Source organism: Bombus vancouverensis, chromosome 9 (assembly GCF_051014615.1).
Source record: "Bombus vancouverensis nearcticus chromosome 9, iyBomVanc1_principal, whole genome shotgun sequence".
NCBI classification, from domain to species: Eukaryota; Metazoa; Arthropoda; class Insecta; order Hymenoptera; family Apidae; genus Bombus; species Bombus vancouverensis.
In genome coordinates, this window is record NC_134919.1 from 11,717,290 (window position 1) to 11,739,609 (window position 22,320).

General features: G+C 33.0%; 1 protein-coding gene across 4 annotated transcripts; it reads right to left on the minus strand.

Moving 5' to 3' along the window:
* Positions 1–1,148: 1,148 nt before the first annotated feature.
* Acsl (Acyl-CoA synthetase long-chain) lies at positions 1,149–21,466 on the minus strand. Of its 4 annotated transcripts, none has more exons than XM_033346493.2 (9): positions 21,082–21,466; positions 11,598–11,711; positions 6,506–6,860; positions 5,441–5,809; positions 4,556–4,951; positions 4,167–4,479; positions 3,822–4,085; positions 3,457–3,732; positions 1,149–3,369 (listed from the first exon to the last, which is right to left on the minus strand). In XM_033346493.2, exons 2-9 carry the CDS (start codon positions 11,615–11,617, stop codon positions 3,215–3,217), a joined length of 2,148 nt encoding a protein of 715 aa, XP_033202384.1. In that variant the 5' UTR covers positions 11,618–11,711; positions 21,082–21,466; the 3' UTR covers positions 1,149–3,214. The 4 variants fall into 4 exon arrangements, with proteins under 4 accessions (XP_033202384.1, XP_033202385.1, XP_033202386.1 ...); XM_033346494.2 differs by lacking the exon at positions 21,082–21,466 and adding an exon at positions 20,435–20,752; XM_033346495.2 differs by lacking the exon at positions 11,598–11,711.
* Between the last annotated feature and the right edge of the window lie 854 nt (positions 21,467–22,320).

Genomic DNA, 22,320 nt, shown 5'->3' on the forward strand with positions numbered 1-22,320 from the left:
ATATTTTTTGCGTTCGTGATATTGCGAAAATAATACATATGTAAGCGTATATTTTAACAATAATGAATAAAATATTTCAATTGTTTTAAGTTTGAAAAAAAAATCAACTGGAGGCTTGTACACAATATGGCGGAATTTTGATGTTCCTCGCGCATGCATTTATGCACCGTGAAATTTAGATGTTTTTTATGGTGGATCGCGACATCTCGTCGTAAACGCGACAGATTTTAGAGATTTTATGAATGTTACACGACTTGCTCGTGATAAGGGCTGCTTAGTGGGTAACTTGTATTTCTATTGAAAGTAGATGCTGTTTTGTGTAAGAAAACAGAGAACGAGAGAGATTTCTCAGTAACAAGGCGCGATTCGATATACTAAAATGTCTATTGCAATGACCAACTTGATAGATTGCTCTATGTATTACGATATATTATTTCTTCTGCATTTGTAACAAATAAACAATTAAAGAGATGTCTTGGAACGAGTGTTTTCATTTCTGACCAATTTTCCGACCAATATAACAGAAGGAAATAAAAAATGATATTAGTTATTAGAAAACTTATTTTAAGAAAGATTCATTAATAAACTTACCAAATAAAATCTTCTTGAATATAACAATGTCATCGTGTTCCTTTTGCATTGTTCTCCCTGCATTTGTTGAAACACACATAATGTTCATAACACGTATAAACACAATTTTTCGCTAGAACAATAAGTTTTTCTGTTCGAAAACAATTTTTTGTGAAATATAAAAAAACGCGGTTAGCAAGAAGCTTTTAAATTCAACCACACTGATCCACATATAATGAATCGATAATGATAGGAAACTGTAAGAGTAGGATCATGTAGGATTATGAATGCGCCATCCGCTGGTTAATTAAAAAAATGGCGCCATATATTTAAACATGTTAGATGTTCGCTTCTATTATTTGCTAATAATTATTAAACGATCCAGAAACAATATCTTTAATTAATATAAGAAAAATGAATATAATCTTTTTAATTTAAAGGTAATGATCATGATTCATATTCATAGATACTATTCTTTAGAATGCAATATTAAGTAAACAAAAAAGATATATTTGCTTCTAATAACTTTAAAACAAATATTTTGGCGTAGGAAACGAATGGACCTAAAAGGAGCAATATACAGTGAGAATTCCCATACTTTTATTCTATCAATCTTTCCAACATTTGTACGAGCTGGATTATTGTCAGTGCTATGAAATATAAAAAATGAAAACGCTGTGAAATATATAAATATACATATCGCTTGTATATACGATTGATCACAAATTAGAGAGAAAAACACAAGAATCACAATAATACTATGTAAGTGTACTATAGATCTGTACATTTATTTTTGCATTTCATAATTTTAAGACGATAATTATAATAAGTAATGGTAATCATAGGTATTGATGATATGATTATATCCAAACGACAATTGATAATTTCCTATCTAATATTGTACAACTTTTAATAATTTATGGAAATCAGCACAGTTTCGTAACAATTCATAACGCATATGTTCAGCTATATTGCAGGAACTCTTAATGCAACTGGAAAAGGAGAATGAGCCATCAAATTGATAATCCATCACGTTTATCAAATGTCTTACTTTCTCTCTCTCCTTATACAGTCGCGACACACAAGCCGCGAAATAGAAATAAAATATTAAACAATTTCATATTTACTTGCGCATCGAATATTAATGCTTAGACACTAAATATGTAGAATGCGCAATCAACACGATATTTTATAGTATAATACAAAATCGCTATTCAATGCGCCATTCTTTTATTAAAATTTCAATGAAAAAGAAAAGATAAAAATTTCTATGAAACATAATCGTTCATTTGTTAAGATATACGCATATCAACCATATCTGGTAAGAAGCATTTGAAAAAGATAAGTTGTTAATGTTATTGCAGACTAATCTCCTGTATAACGTCGGATATTAATAGGAAGACCACTAATTGCAAATCGCGAATGGAACTCGTGCAAATTAACATAACTTGGAGCTAAATAGATATTTGAATGATAGATCCTATATAACGCCTATGAAATTGAAATACCAAAGAAATCCTTTAACCGTTCATGCTTCTCAAAGAATTGACACATTACAGCAAATAGGAAGACTACAAAAAATTACTAGAACAATTTCCCTTTTGTGAACACAGTTTTTCTTCATTTTTTTTTTTTATAAGCTCACATACATTACATCCTCATTTCCTCGTTCATATGTGCATACAATAATAAACATGCATACATATCAACACATGCGCACACATAATGTATCCCGATAGATAAAGAAGAAAGAAAAGAAAGTTTTTTGTGATGCTTTGATGTAATAATAACCCAAAACAATGGCATTATCTGCAAGTATTGTACAGTATTAGACGAAGAATAATTCTACGTGAAAATCCTAAACAGAAGATCAATTTATGTTGGCGTAAAATTAGAGATATTTAAACACCTACCATACATCACGCTTTAATATCAAGAATAAGTAAGAGCAGACAACTCGTCACTTGATTTTTTTGTATATATACATATCTTAATGCATAAAACAAAGTAATTATTAGCAAAGTAACTTTATAGCGACAAATTAAACTCGACGATTTCAAATAATACTTCAAATAAGTACATCGTACGAGTTATGAACTTATAACATTAATATGCTAGTCGATCAGCGATTGATCTTTCACGAAGTTCAAGAATTGTTACAAGGAATGAGTATATTATTAAGATGGAACTAAATGTAGAAGGAAGAAAAATAATTTCCTCCGCGGAATAATCACCTCCACCATTTGTTTATTCTCACTCATACCTTGCATCACGTAAGACAACGGTTATGTTACAAGACGCTCTTTATATACTTACACCATTGAAGATCAAAGTCATTTCTCGTCTCGAACGAAACTCTAAATTGACTAATAAAATATTCTTAAGCAGACAAAAATTCTTTATATATTAGTTCTTTTTTATATACGTTTGACGATGTGTTGTAAGTTGACTTTCGTAGTATTAAAAAGTCGACACCTTTTTCAGTAAAGAAAACAGAGAAAATACGTTTCCAAATCTGAAGTTCTTAATTAACATTCGGTCACGTTTCGTAAAATTCCAACGAAGAGTATCGAAATTTTGCCACATCGGAAACCTTGAATATCGACATCACTTCACTATTATATTTCTTGCAAATTTCTTCTCATCACGAGGCATACATCCTATTGATTTCGTGTTGATAACGTTCTTGTACTGCTTTCCTTTTAAGCTTGAATGCAGCTGTTACCAGTCCCATATCAGGTGACCACTGTTCTGCACACAGTTTCACAGCACCAGGTATTTCAAACCTCTGGAGATTGCCTGTATTAAAAATAAAGATTATTTAAATATCATTAAAAAGGTTTGAAAATTGGTACTTAGACAAACAATTATTTTTCAAATATCTACATTTTTTGGCTTGTTCAACCAGCTCCTGTAACACTGCTTTTTCAATATCAGGATTATCGCACAGTTCCTCTAAATTTTTTCCTGTAATACCTAAGTCATTGGCAATCTGTTCTAAATAGTATTGGTTAGGTACTACTAGTGCCACTGTATAAGATTTATGTGAATCTCCATAAACACAAATATTCTCCACAACAGGACAGGTTTTCAGTTCTGCTTCAACTTTACCCAAAGATACGTATTCACCAAGTTGCAATTTAACTAGATCCTTCTTTCGATCTGTAAAAATGTATATTGACCAAATAAAAAAAGTGCTGAAATATTTTTTCCAAGAAGGCTATAACATGGAGATTAAAACTTAATATAACCTATAATTTTTATGCAACCATCTTCATGAATTTCTCCAATATCGCCGGTTCTGAACCATTGTTTCCCATCTTCATAAAAAAAGTCTTCTTTCGTTTTGTCTGGTAATTTGTAATACCCAGCCGAAACATTTGCACCACCAATTAATATTTCTCCTCTAGGATATGGAGTATCTGTAACTCTGTAACCAGCTTCCTCCCAATTTTCTAGTCGAATGTCACAAATAGTGGTTGGTCCTCCTACTCTTCCTGTACTCCTATCATGCTCTTAAAAATGAGAAATCGTATAATCTAATTATCAAACAAAACATCGTTTAATAAGAAATGAAAAGAAAAAGAAATACATACTGTCCATAACCGTAGCACAAGAAGTTGTTTCTGTAAGGCCATATCCTTGAGTCAATGTGGCACAGAGACACATTTTGACTTGAGTTTGGGTATCTGGAGTCAAAGGAGCACCACCGCAAAGTATAAGTCTAACCTTTCCACCAAGAACCTGTCTTGCAGCTCCAAAAACATATTTATTGCAGGCAGGTGTATCGTAACCACGCTTATACCATTTCAATTTGTATTCATAGGCAAATCTGAAAATGGTCCGACTCAGAGGCCCCGATTTCTTCACCTTTTCATTGATACCTTTACAGATACGATCCAAAATAAGCTATAAAAGATACAGAAGACCAAAATTATTATATACTAACGTCACAGTATGATATAATACAATTATTGAACCTTACTGGCACGGAAGTTACACAAGTTGGTCGTAGAACCGACGCGTCCCCTTTGGATCCTCTTTGAATCTTACTACTCGAATCGATCATAGTAAGAGGCGAACTATAGCCGATAGGCACACCGCTTAAAAGGCACACACTCTCAGCAAGAAGTTCAAATACATGAGCCAAAGGTAAGAATGCAAGAAACACATCATCCGATTTAATTTCAACGACATCACAGAATGACTTCATCACAGAAATCACATTTGTATGCGACAAGAGCACACCTTTAGGTACTCCGGTCGACCCAGATGTATACATTATGATTGCAGTATCAGAGCTTTTTGGTGATGATAATGATGCTGCAGAACTGTTACCTGTCTGGAGTATATCAGAAAAAGGTAACAGCCTAACATCAGCCTAAAATGTACCAAAATGGTATACAAATTAGTGAAGATTTCTATATAATGTTTTTTATAGTTAAATGCTCTAATTTTAATTCTACAGTACCATAAATACTACATAGAACACCTGCTGAGAAATTTAATATAAATTGAATACTGTTCATTACATTTATTTTTTAATTATTTTACTATAAATCTATTATTTTTAGATTTAGACACATAATACGTATAATATCCAAAGATACATAAAAGAACCAAAGCATACTTTTTATAATATACTCTTTATAATATTTAGTGAATGAAACATATCTCTGCTACAGTTTAATTTCTTCAATTATTTCTCTGTAATTAATTATATTCACAAAAATATGAATTTACATGAATATCCATAATTTACTTATAATGTAAAATAATATACAAGGTAAAATTTGGTATAGTTCTTCAATAAATATAACCAGTAAGTGTCCTAATATTTATGGCCGGTAATCTGGATCAAGGTACTCACCTTGTAACCCTTTGTATCAGTAGGTACCAGTTGATCTTCCATATAAATAATTGTTTTAACATTAGGTAACACATTAAGGAGCCGTTTGAATTTTGGTAACAGGTTATGACTAGTAATCACGGTATTGACTTCCGTTTCGTTGATTCCATGAGCAATAGCTTCCTCGCCTAACGTCGCATAAATAGTAACTACAGTCATGTTCTGTTTAAAACAACCATAGGCGGCTATCATCCATTCCTCCCTAGTCTCAGCAAAGATCACGATGTTCTTATGCATCGTAAGATTATATTCTTTTAAGCCTCGACCAAAGGATGTTGTCAGCCTGTCCATATCATTATAGTTTTTCCATTTGTACTCTCCCATTTTATACTGTAACAGAATAATTAGTAATCAGTTTTTTCTCATGTAAATTGTAATTAAGTTGAATTGTAATTAGTGTAATTGTAATTGTATTAAGTTGAATTCATCCATATTATTCATTCATATGCACGTAATATATAGCCTGTATCACAAACTCTGCCCACCTGAGATACCGTCGTTGCTTTAAATAATACGCGAAAATATTATTAACGAAAGCTGTAGAATTCAAAGTATTACATAACACGGTAACAATGGTTTCTCGACAGGTGGATGCATAGAGGAGATATAGAGATTAACTTTGTTTTTTTTAAACAGAACGTCCTATTTTTTATGGTTGATTGCGACAGAATAGCTAATTCTGAGTATAAAAGTACTAACACATATTTATCCTGAAACTTACCGTTTCTGAGATATTTGACTTTGTTCATCTTAGTATTTTATGTTACGAAACATGTTGAAAGATACGCGTAGCACTTCGAATGTAAACAAAGATGTCAAAAGCATATTACTGATGATGTCAACTGTTATTTTGACCCTACTACTTGTTTACATTCGAAGTACTACGCACATATTACGCACACTATGACACACTGTACATTGGCTAAGGAACCTCTAAGTATTCTTTTCTTCTTCGATTCTGTTCTTTTAATCAAATCATATGTATTATGATTTTAATTACAACAAAACAATCGCTTCTTACTCTACCTTTTTGAATATTCTACCATTGGATTGAACCTCGTCCTCCTCCGCAAGTATCTCTCTCGTACCAACGCATCTTTTTTCGCCGTGCTTTTTAGTGATCCATCCCATCACCTTCTCGAGCGTATCGATGTTTTCACGTTCAAGGGTAATGTGCATCTCCCTCGGCGGATCAACACTCCTATACGTAATACTTTGTTCATCCTTTGTAATGGGCCGAGCCTTGATCCTTCGTGAAGCCTTCCTTTTCTCCCAAGGTCGTTGGAGCACGAGGTATACCGGGAACGTCAGCAGATCGTACAGGTACGAAATCGCCTTGATCGCGTTGACTGCGCTGATAACCCAAAAGCTTTCCATCTCCCTACACAGGAAAACGCAATGTTACGAAATATGCATCTCGTTCTTCTTGTATGTTAGTGCCTTACGAAATCATTTACTAATTAAAAGCTTATTGTATAAGCAGCGTTCTTTTAAAAAAAGCTTCGTTATCAACGCAGACCGATAATCTAAAGAAATTTTTGTTTCGCGACTAATGTCAAATTGTTCCTGTTATTTTAAATCTGAAATAATAACGATCTATTATTGTTTGTGTAATAATGATTTCGGATGTTAGTATGATAAGATGCATGGAATAAAGAACGATTCGCAAAGTGCAGGTTTGGTATTATATGATATTAATGCAACTATCGCTATGTACAGGGATTTTCATTAGGGACGTAAAAGAGTTTATGATAATTTAGAAATGATTTTGAATTCAAAATATCAGTATAAGTACGTCTAAAGACATTTAAAGATTATCGTACCAATTTTAATTAATGAAATTTCCTGTATAGAGAAATGTCATTATCAAGGCTACAGAACACTGCATTATCTGCATTGCAGGGAATGGAGTCAGTGTCAATATTAGTACTAAAGAGCATACCATTAATATCTGGATATGTATAACACGTCATTATTCGATATCAGCACCAGTCATATACCAATGAAAGTAGTAATATATTACTATAGCAATTCTATGTAATATACTACGCAGAAGTAATTGCATTACAAATTAAATATCGTAAAGGCTTCCCAGAAAAATATTAACATGCCTAATATTCTACACATTATTTAAAAAAAGAGATACAGTACGACGAGTCATAAAAATGTACATATATATATCTAATCTGAAACAGTTCCGTATCAAGCTCATAATTTTAGCAAAAACTCATTCTTCGCATTCATACATCAAGCTTAACGTTTTTTTCAAGGCTAAATCATTCATACGCATTACATTTAAAAAGAAAAACAAGAACAAGTAGCTTTGAACCAAAGCATAACAAACAAAATTAGGGATTATTCAGATATCCGATTAATTATTTAACCGACAGCTGATAAAATGATAAATTGAAAACGAAATAACGCACCGTTTCTAACTCTCGAACTTTAGACTAATTATCTAACCAATGTTTACTTTACCAGTCGAAGATTCATGGCTCCGATACGATCGCCGATCTAACAAACACCCCGATGAATCTCCCCAATGTGAATAGATCGAGCTACTTCATTCTTCCCTCTTAACTTGTTTTTAACAATAATCAAAGAACGCGGAGAACTGTCTGTTTTTATCTTTTTTTTAATCCCTCCTGTTTTTTTGTTAAGCGTATATATTAATTCTTTGATAACCTTGCAAACGATCAAACGACCTTAAAACATAGATAAAAACAGAGTCTGCCGGTCCCAAAACATGCATCGTATAAAAATAGTACGCGTAGTTGCGCGATCGCGTGATGTTGAAAATTAAAAGAAAAACTTAACGGCGCCGTGTAATAAAGGTGTGTTTTGATGGGTTTGTTTTCAATCACTGAATGAATAGCAGAAAGGGAATAAACGAAAAGGAGTATAAAAATAAGAAAAGAATTTGGTAAAGGAAACAGTAGTTATTCATATAAAATCATAAATGTTATAAGAAAGGTATACAAAAAAGAAAGGTATACAGCAAAAATGTAGAAAGACAAGAATCGTAAAATACAAATATTTCTTGAAGCTTTGTATAGTTTATTTTGCTCTAAAAGTGTTACATTACCGGCTGCTACAAATATAGATTTGGTAGCGACGTTCCTGAGATACCTGGAATTGCTTGAATATACATACGTGCATAAAAAGTTGTGGTCACGGTATTGAGGCTATAGTGAAGTACACGTATATACGTGGCATGATATGAAACACGTGTCAAGCTATTAAAGATAAAAAAATAATCCATTTTCTTAATATATATGTACAATGCACACGGCTATGTAAATACAAGTTACACGTTCTGGACAAGGAATACATGCCTACTGAATTGAAATTATATATTATATATATTATATATTGAATTGAAATTCGAATTCGTTTATCACACGAGTGAATGTGTATTTATATACACGTGAAATAGAAGCTTAAAATGCAAATCTAGATTTAACAACTTGAGAACAGATGTGTAAATTGATACAAACTTGTCAACTTATGTATTAACAAGATTACAGTCAAAGTGAACATAATCAATTGTACTAAAGGTGTCCATTTCTTGTGTATGTAAATACGTATTAGCAAGATTACAGTCAAAGTGAACATAATCAATTGTACTAAAGGTGTCCATTTCTTGTGTATGTAAATACACGTGTACACATGTGGTAAATAAATCTGAATTTCAACCTGTTGAACTTTCAAGAAATTTCCATTTTTTCTTATTACGTACTTCCCTTTTATCTCCGTGTATCAGGAAGACAAAACACTGTGACGATGTTGGTAACTGCATTTTCGCCATTTTTATCTTATGACTGCATTATTATACGTGTTTCACCACTTAGAGTATTTCGTTTAAACGATTATTCAAATGAAAAAAGAAGAAACATTGTGCGTTCTTCGTTGACAAGACGAAGAAGGAAAAGGGAAGAAGTTGTAGCTTGAAATTGCAACAGCATACACATTCATATCACAGTACTACAAAAAAATTAAAGCACCTAAAATCATTCAATCGTTGCTCATAACGTTTCGTACCGCCTCAAAACGATAGAATGCGCCACGCGACACCCTATGTGTACCAATAGACACAAATACAATTAAAGACATGGCGTGACTACAGTCTGGCGACAACGTACTTCTACACGTCCAACGTGCATGTGATTCGAATATCTTCACGGACTTTGAACGTCGTTAGCTCGTGCCAGATGCGGCTACCAACTACTCGCATTGTCTTTTCATTATTTGAGATTCCAAACGAAGGGCAATTCACTTTTCATGCAACCTACTACTATTTAGCTGCAAAGATACAGTGGGAACACGATACACGAAAACACGTTAAAGATCAAGGCCGGTTACGCATAGTCTCCGAATTCAATACAAATAATGGAATGACTAAACGAGAATAATTACATGGTTCGCTTGCTGAGATAAACCGCACGCATTTGCAATCGTTCATGTTTCCTCGTTAAAATGAATTAATTGTAATAATGTCCGATAATTGATTTCTACGTGTTAATAATCTATTGTAAATGAAATTTAAATATAGATTCCAACAATTAATATATATACATATATCATAGCGGTTCATGCGGCTGTGAATAAACAATTAAAAAATAGCAGATTCGATTGTTAAAAATTAGTATGTATCATTCTTTCTGCGTGTCTATACAAAGAATATATTTTATTACTTCGAAATGAAGAAATTAAGAAATAATAGAAGAGAGCCGGGAATAGAGATAGCGCGAAGGAACAATAACATGTAACAAATAAGACTATTATTCAAATACGAATTATGTATGAGATGTAGTTATGCAATGAAAAATACATACCTGTTTCCATTAATGATATGTACTCATTTGTGAACTTCTTATTTACTTTACGACATTAACAATACTTTACGATATTAACAAATTTACTTACCATTAACTGTAATCTAAAAAAACGGCGACGCTATAAATCTTTCAGTTGATTGATAAATGCACGTAAAATTATAATTGCAAACGTTTGAATAAAATATAACACTTCATTTTTTTCTATACATTATTTTCTATACATGGTATTCCAGCCAGCATAGGAGAGAAAGAAACAACTTGTTGCAATGTTTCGTAGAAAAATAGAAAAATCGATAGTTATCGTAAGTTGATAATCATAAAATGCAATTTGATTATGAATCAGCACGTGGACAAATCAAGGGTCCTCGTTCTGTAAGTAATTTGTAACACGAAATCTAAATTACTGTAGAAAGAAACTTATCATTTTTTTATATGATAAAGATTTATCAGCTTGACAAATTACAAGGAAACATAAATCATATAATAACAAAGACTGGATGAATGTACAATTATGTAACAACTTCTTTAAGATATAGATTGTGACTTAATAGATAAATGCAATACAAGAGATTGTGAAATTACACGTTGCATTCAGTCTCAAGCAAAAGAACGTTAACAATTGCTATTTGGAAACTTGGAATAGGGACCAATTTCTTAGAAAGATAGAAGTAATCATCAAAATTTTTCTGTACTGATTAGTCATTGAAGGAAGAGGCTAGTAAAGTAAAATAGTATAGTTCACAATCAAATATTCCTGAATTATAGATAAGAATACAGAAGGAATAATTCGGAATCGTTATCCGTAATTTAATAACAAACAAATTACGCAGATAAAAACACATTGATACAGATAGAATTGAAGTGCCTCTTACATTTTATTCGCTTCATTACAATTTATAATTATCATTCGATTGTTTACCAATCCACTGAAAAGTTCTCGTTTTTTGTAACATCAGCAATGTGCAGCGTATTATATACTTTTACCCCTCATTATACTGACACAAACATGCTGATAAATATCATCGAATTGACATAAATAGGAGATAGAAAGAAGCAAAACTTTACGACACTGAACTAACTTACTAACACTAGATTAATATTTTACATCACACTACATCAGATCTATTCCAATTCTATACCATAATGTTCTTCGAAAGAGCGTGATTGTAAATCTGCAGGCAAAATACACGTACATGCGTAGTTAAAAATATTCGTAATAGCATAAAAAAAAAGAGCGTGGTGATTTTGTCTTTTTCTTTTCTATAATTATTGCGACTCACGGTTTTTCGTCCACGATCATGATGGATCACTATCTGGTCGCCTTTATACCCAATAGATAGATATCAGTACCTCCTGTACTTTAATGGAAGTTGATTTGATGCGGATTAATGACACTGCAATAAAAACCGTTGGCACAAATGATGTGGTTAATGATATTTTAGGATGCACATGTCCTACTACTGTACCCGAGCATCATCAAAATCGTTCTCGACATAAATACCGATTCTCCTTGTTTTAAGTCAACAGGACTATTTTCTGTACTTATCGAGTGATATGCGCTTATAAATAGAGCAACGGAGCCGTAACAAGGCAGATGAACTATGCACTTGAAACCGAACGCTGATAATAATTCTTATCAGCATAACGCCGAACGATCGTAATTTATTATTTAATTAAATTGTATCGAAATGTAGACTGCTTATACTCTTGAATTAAAGAAACATCGAGGTCAGATAATTACAATAATTGAATATAAATAGAATGTACATACACATCCTCCTCCTCCTATACAGCCGATGTAACTTTCATGGAAGCAAAAAGATACGGTATCTAGCACAAACAACAACAGCTATTCATAGTAATTGATAATGGAAAATTACATCAATTCCATTTCTCCAATTTTCTCTTAATGTTGAACAATGCCTATTGAAAGAACGGAGGTTGTTTTGCATTTTTTTAAAATGCCTATTGTGTCTATAGTTTCCAATACTTCTCGACTGTAGGTTGAACTTTTCTTTGGTTTCTAGAAGTCTCGCAAGTAAGAATCTGTTTTTGCGAATACTAATTTAATAATATATTCAGTTATAAAATCGAGTATAAAATTAAATTATGAAAATGAAATTATACTATACATTGAAAAATAAATGGCAAATGGAAACTAAAGAATATAACGAAAGAATTTGTTTATTTTAAATACTCGATGCACTTGCATTATGGATACCCTATATTGGCTATGAAAGACTATTAAGATGACATTGAATTCACTTGAAGTCTTACACAGTCTGTTAACTGTGGAGCAAGTAATTTGGTTAAGTGCACTTTACTATACACGTACTGCCACGCGCCGATTTATAACGAAAATGTATGTCACAAAAATTGAAACATTATCAACGTTGACGTGTCAAATTGAGAAGCCTCACGAAATTAAAGTAACTCCTATCGAAATAGCAATGGCTCATTTAATATAGTCTGAGGGACTATGTCCTATAACGTTTGATTTTTATACTTGATATTAAAGATTATAGATTGCCCACTCTTCTCTCTATTTTTGTTACGTAATCAATGTAAATCTATGAATATTTTTTATGACTACGATAGAATATATTAACCTTTTCATTCAATAACATAATTATCATTCTTTAATATTCCTTTTTAACACAACATAAAGTGTACATAATATATTTAACATAAAATATAAACATAAAATAAATTGACTTAGATAAACAGAATTCACTTGCTTTTTAATACGTAAGAGGATGACTTGAAAAAAGTGGTGTTGAGATAATCAGTATAACAACGATGCTAAAGGACAAACTACAGATAAGTCAGAAAGACTTTTGAAAATAGACAATGGGGTCACTGAGCGACCAAGCTGCCGCGTCATATATGTATATGTACACGTATGTATATGTATTTAAGTAACCCAACTTCAACCTTGACCAATACTGTAGAGTATGAGCTAGATATTCAATCATTTCAGTAATTCAGATTTTTCTCCTACGTATCTTCACTCGCAACGAAGAATTCCTTTTTATCGACTTATATAAGTAAAAATTGTTGTACACACTTTAAGACATTCTTATGGAACAGTATAATATTTAATCAGATCTCATCTGTGTATGTTGAACAATTAATTTGATGATTATTTTAAAACACTAATTTCTAATAGGATAAGTCACTCAAACAACAATTAATGCCAATTATGTCAATAGATCGATAGATTTAAGTCGTAATAAATTAGATCTCGACGATAATTCTAGTAATGGCTATTGACCAAGGGGTATTAGTAACTGATTACTGTTAAAATGCAATAATACTATATTATATAGCTACATTATATACATTATATACTATAGCTAATACTAATATTAGAAACTATGTAATACCATAATGTATGCTATTAAAATGCAATGAAAATACAATTAAAATAAAATAGAAATTCATTACTCATATGCCTTGTGTAATATAAACGTATTTTAATTGTTTTAAAACAATCAAACGATCAATCTTTGAATATTCTTGTTATCGTTTACTAAATGCAAACTTATTGTTTCCTGCTTTTACAACAATTGCTATTTACAAGTCAATCTTCATCAATTAAATTATTAATATATTTTTTTGTAATATTTAAAAATAAGAAGACATTACTATGCAATTAGAAGAATTAATTTCGCATCATTTTTTCATTCTTAAGCATATTCTCAATGCCAATTATATTCCATACATTAGTAGCTATATTATTATTATCATCATCGAAGATTAAGTTATATAGAAACGTTAATGTAGCCTTGAAAACGGGTTTATCTTAAAAAAAGGGGCTTTAATATCGTGGACTCAACATAATACTGTAATCTTCTACTAAAAACTTGAAGCCTGGATTAAACCGTTCTATAATGAATTTTCTTAGAAAGCGATAAGTATAACGTATTAATAATACATAAAATTGGCTAAAAACAATGCATATAAATATATCACTGTATAGTGTATATAAATTTGCATTGATTTGCGAAAATGCAAGAAATATTTTATAATATTTAAAAGCAGTATTACACATGTCAAAGAATCGAAAGGATATGCATAACTTCATAACATAATAATTTCTTTGAATTTCCATTCATGGCCAAGATATTTGAAAAAGGGAAACAAATCCAATAATGAAAATTAATGAGAATAGATGCAAGTGAAACATTTACGTAACGTTGTTCCGTAATAGCTGTCAACCTTCAGTAATGATTTAATACGTAATATATAACAGAAAATTGAACCAAAAATTAATGAAAACCTACTAAGGAATATTCTAAATAAACCATTTATCTTAACTTAATACAGCACACGGGCTATTCGAAAAATCTATGTTTACCGTTTCAACTCTCGAAATTGAATTGCGAAAGTTACTGCTAACACCTCCTAAAAATTCAAAGTGATGTAATATTTCCTCTTGCAATAGTAAATATTCTTCCAAATTACACACAGATGAAGTCTCTGTTTCACAGAGCCACCTATCCTAACTTTACGCTAAACAATATTCTAGTAAGACTAATAGCACGTACAACTAGTTTTGATTCGAAATTAAAGCCAAACGAAGGCATACACGATAGCTGGATTTCGACTGTAATTAAAACTTCTCACATAAATTTTAATGCTCCAATTCTCTCTCTCTCTCTCTCTCTCTCTCTCTCTCCCTCTCCCTTCCACTTTCTCTCTAACAGTCTCTGCATCGAAAAATCTTGCTCCTCGTTAAAAGTACGTAACATAACAGAAAATTGATTTGTAAAATGGAACTAGAGCTAGAAGCAGATATAGCGTTGTTCCAACTTGCCAATTACAATTTTACCAGGAAAGATAAAATCACGCGTCCACGAATCATGCACGTGAAGATTCAAATTGGATCGTTCCTATTGGTCAGCTTCCTGTCTGGGAAGCGTTCGTATATGTCCCTTGATCGCTTACGAGGCACAAATCGGCTCGATCGTTCGAAGCTCTAATGGCTGGCATCCTCTAATATTAGGTCAAATTATGTAAACGAGCAAGAAACGGATTTCTATAGAGCGCCATGTTCAGTTAATTTATTAACGAAACACGGGAACTGTCAACATACAATGTTTCAACATGCTTTCAACCGAAATTATTTTATTAATGACTTGGACTTAGGAACTAAACGCAATACTATAGTTCAATACGTGATACCGTCGTCAATAACATTTAAGAAGGTAATAGGTTTTATATTATTACATTGAATTGTGTGTGACGTTCATTTTGTAGTAATAGAACAAAATGGAACATACATAATTTAAGAAAATAATATAAGACAAAAAATGTTGTTCATCTATTATTCCCTTATGAAACGAAACGAGCTTTTGGGACAATCTAATATAAGGTCATTCTGAAAGGAAATACCAAACGATTCGATAAATTATTTCTGATTGTATACGGATCAGTTTCATGTATATAGTTTCATAACAATTGCAGAGGAAAAAACACGAACGAGCCGATTCGAACACAATGAGATGTAATGATAAGGATATTAGTAGAACTTTGTATACATTTTTTGTTTCCACTTGGCATCGTTATAGCAGTATGTTTCGATCCTTTATTCCACTGGATATTGACAGGCTTCTGAATCGTTTATGCCAAGGCCTGACCACTGAACTATGTATCGTATTACAAAGATACAACCACGGATCACGACTTTTGAATGTGTATTTAAGATAAACGTGGACATATGTACGTGACATGTGGTTGGTAACTGGTGGTACCAACTGGTGGTAGAAGTCGAAAATATGGAATAAAAATTTTTCGTTTGGGGCTTTGTTTTCGAGAAAATCGACTTTGAATTTTTGCTCGGTACGCGTGCACTTTATCACGTCTCGTTATAATCTCACTGTAGATCGTTGTCTCGATGGAAAAATTAAAAAAAAAATTTTATTCTATATTTTCGACTTCTTTTTTCGCGTAGAATCACCCCCTTTCCGCTTGTACCACCAGTTACCAACCATCCTGTATATTGAGGAATTGAAGATCCGCGTTCTCACGGTTATTGAACTCAACACGCTGGAAAATATTTTTTTTTATCATATATTATATGTAAAAAATATTATCACCTGTAAAGGGACGCGTTTATTGTTAGAAATTGTACAGACATTTTAGTCTTCTTACATCGAAACAGAAAATTAATTTCATTGAATAATAAAACCTTATTGACCGCCTATTCCAAAATTGAGTGTTATTGTAAGTTTAATTGCTCAGAATGATCTTGATAAAATATTAATTAATATACCACTTTTTTTTTTCCAAATCGCTTAATATCTCGTAAATCTCTCGAATATCTAGTAAACAACATTGCTATAGTCGAAACATTTGTATTTACATTACTGGTTTGAACAGGTTCAAGATTTCCTTATCTCCGAGAGTTACGAAGTTGTTTAGAAATGGAACTTTACATTTGACTGCTCAATATTAAAAAATTCGTCGTTTTCTTTCCCTACTTTTTCACTATTTTCAATTTCGATGCGAACTACACGCCGCGTAACAAAATCCATGAATGGAATTACAGAAGAAAATGGAAAACTACAATCGTCGCTTAATTATGCATAATAACCTGAAATTATTATAGACACAAGCTACTTACGACTGTGCAGCTTGTTTTTTGTTAAGGTTTTATCTCGTAATAGAGAGAGAGAGAGGAAACACGTGGATGAATGTATAATAGAAAATATATTTAAGCAAGTTGAAGTATAAGTACAATGTGTATGCTAATCCACATCCGCACGCTGGCAACGTTGCTTTATGAAAGAGCTTCGAAGCCATGGGTCTATGGTTATTTCTACAAATACACCTGTCTGTACCCCGCTACATCATCCGTGCAAGACATGTTCCTAGAAAACTATGAGGCTGAGAGGCCCTTCAAAATGATTTAATGCTAAACAATAGTCAATGGCTTTGGGAACTAAGAAAACTAAACTTTAGAAAAGATGTGGAGTTTTCCTTGAAGTGAGACCCACTTCAACATTTTCAAATAAACGTAGATAAACAGAGAAGCCGCATATTATATGTATGTCGTTAATATATAAGAGATAATTCAATTAATTCCATACAACGAATTAAGATAAGTGTAATTTTATTCTCGGCGGAAAACTTTTTTTCCAAGTTTATAAAACCTTCAACAAAACATAAACTGATAAAAACTGCGAAAGCTATTTTAATTAATATAATGTTAATAATCTATCGTTTTTATTTGTGGATTAATGATATTTGTTATTCATGAACTGGTAATTCTTCTTTAGATACCTTCTGTACATATAAAAAGTGGACAAAATGACTACAGAATAAGCCACTTTATCATGTTCATTTCCATCTTACGCGAACCTTCAGTTTTCTGATACCGCTATCTTCGAAGATATCTACAACAAATTGTATATACGTACGTCGAATATTACGGGCTGCGGGTAAAGCCAGTTTCTCTCATGATAATAAAACCCCTTTCCAACGAAGCACGTATAAATTTCGTCAACTAGATATTTGAATAAATAAAGGTTCGAACTTATCAGACAGCGAAGAAGAAATGATTAGAATTATCAAGCTTCATATCATAAAGGGTACAATAGGAATGAACTGATGTCTGGCGCAACATAAATCAGTTACAAAACTGTCAAATCTGATATATTGTAGGAAAGATAACAGAAGTTTTCGACGTCGAATTTTATATTAATTGAATCTAATCATCAATTAAGAAAGAAAAAAGATGCAAAATGTAATACGATAAATATTATAACTACACAAAATCCCATCTATATAAAAAGCTAGATTTAACAGAAACTAAAAAACGATTGTCCTACGATTTACGAGAATCAAATTTATCGATACACTCGCGATATGTAGTATGCGTGGAAGAAGCGTTAGAACAAATGAACCATAATGCGAAGCCCCGAGATAAAGAGTCTCACGACATTGAACGTCACGTCGAACCCTGCATTACTCATGTTATGCTTAAGTTATGCCAAGGTGAATACGGGGTTACCCTATATCTATCACACATTCACATGTTATATTTATTATGGCACGCTATTGAAAGTATTTGATGATAGGTAAGCATTACTTTAAAGTCACGCAGTTATATAAAGAAAAAAAAAAGGAATGAAAAAACGTAGTTATGTATGTAACACATGATGTATAATAATTGATGCAATGGCAATACACGGTTGATAAGTTTAATTACAAGTACCTGTAATTGGACGTGGACGAAACGTATAATAGCCTGATGTATATCATAATTAATACATATTAGCGTTACAAATTATGAGGAAACAGTTATTGAATAATGCATACATAAGGTGCGGCGATCGATACTTTCGGAATGATAGATAAATCATGTATGCGGGCAGAGCGGGACAGGGTGAGAACTTCTCATTCTTGTAGGGTCCCGAAGGATGGCCTTGCGCCGCCTTAGGTGGTCATAAAGGTCGTCACGCCGAGGAGGTTCTGGGTCCTCCTCGGACTTACACGACGGCCCAGGGGATAGCGTTGAGAGGGGTGGTCCCTGTCACTGCCCAAACCTGACCTGAGGAATGGGTCCCTCAAAATGGGAGAGGACGCGGGAGTGCTCCGGCAGCAATTCGAAAAAGGTCCCGGAGCATTTCTGTCAAGGGTCAAGTAGGTAAGTCCGACACTATCTAGCTGCTTCCGAGAAGAACGACGGGGTATCCATGAGGATTTCCCAACATATAAAAAAGAAAAAAGATAAATCATGTGTATATTATATATATATATATATATATATATATATATATATATATATATATATATATAATATGTAGTGTAACAGCAAATCACCAAATAGTCATTAATTAAAGATCAACACTGAGAATAAATTGAGCAGAATAATTGTACATCGACAGATACATCAAGTTATAGAAGGAAACCTATACATAGAACAGCACGATCATCGATAAAATGCATCAACCTAATGGACGTATGCGCTAACATTTCATACTGCACGTTCCTATAATTAATTTATTGCAGTAATCAGTGAGAAAACAACCTGCTGCGTCACTGTATCACTTGCTTTTGTCTACATTGGTATATAACGTTGTGCAGCTCTTACTTGACAAAGTATCAGGTGATACTGGGTGCCGCCATGTGCGACGCGAAGATAGCAATAGGTAGTAATTTTTCTCAGAACAAAAGAAGGAAACAAATCAGAGCGATAATAATATTCTAGTTAAAATCTCATTCAACATCAGCTATATAAATTAAAAATTGTGTACCCATCGTTCGAACAATAATCATTCGATCAAATCGCAAAAGGATAAGAATACTTTCATTTTGCTATAGACACAATAAACTCTTAAACATTTATTACATATTCCTCCATTCCAAGAAAGGAAAAGACAATAAAAAATTGTATGTATGAAATTGAAACGAAAAATGAAGAAATCTTTTAACACTAGAAAAATGCAACTGAACCTGAAAATTTTACTTACGTTTAAAAAAGTTACGAAAGAATAAACGGCGTAAACGTCATTTAATTGGTGGTAGCTTTTTTCCCTATTCTTAGTCACGGTAGTACACGCAGCGTATAATAGTATACATTAATTGAACGTCAATAAGACACATTCAAAATGCAATTTTATATGTATTTCAAACATTTGTACACAATACAAGATGCGTGTGCGCATGTGACTTCTAGTACCTGTTCATTCACCGATAGTTCTTGATCAGTAGCCGCGAACAATTTGACCGTGAATTCGATATCTAACTGAAAGATCGATTACTTCTTTGTGGAATGCCGCAACCATGACAATATTCACACGATAGGATAAACGAAAGAAAAATGTTACCGACCAATCTGTAGTTACAGCAAGCAGTACCATTCCGGAAGTTTGAATCGAGAGTAATTCAAAGTCATTTCAACTAAACCATCGCGTGTTAATTGTATATCATGTCGATTTATATCAAGTCTATTTTACGATTGATTCACATGTTTTTTCATATAAACGGGAGAACATTTTCAACATAAAGCAGAAAATTATATCACGTGAATTTAATTTCAAAATTTTGATTGACTTGAATATTAGTAATAATATTCGTCTACGAGATATGAAGCAAGTTCATTGCTTACCTTTCTATACACTACACTACGAATATCTTAACTTTCCGATCTCGTGACTTCTTCTCAACGAGTTCGACGATTCTTGTCGACTAACAGTCTGTTTTCCCACTGCGATCAAAAGAGGAAATTATCACTATACGCCATACGCGATCCAAGGGTTGAGAATGGTGTGGGTGTATGGGTATGCGTATAAGTAATATCTGTACGTACAGTAGATATACATATATAGGTAAAAGAAGAGGGACAAGGAAAGGACACGAGGGACAGTCGATCTACGATATGACGTACTACTCCGTGTAGCGGTCGACGACGAACTGAATTCGAATCACGATTAACGTGAGGACTGAGAAGTTACGTGAGATAGAATTTTCTGGTGATCTTTGATCTTTGATCGTTGTCTTTCATGAGAGCGAAATATAATTTTGTATCTTGATATCGACTAACACTGCCAGGGGGTAAACGAAACCGACATGTGACGACAAGACAGCTGTTCGACAGATCGCTTGCAGTCTACAATCTACGTACCAACAGACGCTTTTATGTCACGTCGAGAAGGAAATCGGTTTTTATCGCGGAGAATTTTGATGCAAACCTAAAAATGCTCTGGGTACTTATATTTCAAGCACACTTCAAATTATGTATTTTGTTATTCTTACATTCGTCACGATAATCGATCGTGGAGATCGAACTCCTTCGAATCTTCACTCGGTGTAAAAAATTATCTCCAATAACTCGTTGAATACTTGATAAGATAAACCAAGAACGCCTTAACACCACGTGCTTCTATACTATGAACTTGGTACTATTCACCGTTGATCCTATACTTGTGATAATGTATAACGCGCACACGAGCGTTTAGCTCAGTATTCGCGCGAATAATACTCGAATCTTAACATTTCTTCTGTATGTATGACACACTACTCCTTGTTGTACACATGTCAAATTTTTAACCTATCATACGTTGAGGTTTCACGAATACTGCGTATTTTCGGCAAAACTGAACGTTCCCTACTCTCTCTCGCACGTACTAACGCCAGCGCAGAACACCGACCACTCTATACATGCTCGATCCAATAGCGGCCATCTTGATATTCGTAAGCTTGAAACCAAAAAGGTCGATGAAAAAAGTATAAAACAAATTACTTTACACACACCAAGTTCTAGATAATTTTGAAGAATATTAGAAATTACGAATGAAAAGAAGAATTCGCTTTATTTCTAATAGAACTTTCTAAAAAACATTGCTGTAGTTTGAATACATTGTTCATTTGAAATCTCCCGCCAATTTTTTAACATAGCGAACAGTTTATACTCGGAGATTTTGCCCGTTTAGTTTCGTAAATTTTGTTAACATGACACAAGGAACATAATAATCGTTAAGATTTATATAATTATCCATATATAATACGGATTCACATCGCATAAATTAATTTATGCGCATGTGAAGACTCAAGGATTTGACTCACAAGCCGCGACGGTTTTGCTTTTCGATATAGATAGCCGGCCTACACCCGAACCAATCACAAGCAGAGTTTCAATGGGCGGGGATGTGGCGTGATCCACGATGACGTCATGGTAGTCCGCAATCGATAACTACTCGACGTTTTAGCAAACCCCTTCTAACCCTGGCCTGTTACTCTAGTACTATACGATCAATGTTCAGCTTCAATGCACCACACAACTCTTACGGTATGATCGTGCGTTCTTCACCTCGATAAAATGGGTTAACTACCTTGAATGAACTACCAAAATATATATTCTAATCGCACTTTTAGTCATAAAAATAGATCATATCTGATATTTATGACTTCTTCGTCAAAAAGAGATAAAGCACTATGGATGTGTTACCATGGAGGCAAGGAAGTGATTTTATCGACTATACTGATTTCTACTGT

Bases quoted from the DNA above. Each gene is read 5' to 3' on its own strand.
- Acsl (XM_033346493.2), bottom strand. From the start codon at position 11,617: ATGATCGTGGACGAAAAACC. The intron at 6,861-11,597 runs GTGAGTCGCAAT...TTTCCTGTGTAG, and splicing joins ATGATCGTGGACGAAAAACC to GGAGATGGAAAGCTTTTGGG. The intron at 5,810-6,505 runs GTAGAGTAAGAA...ATTCTGTTACAG, and splicing joins ATGGTAGAATATTCAAAAAG to TATAAAATGGGAGAGTACAA.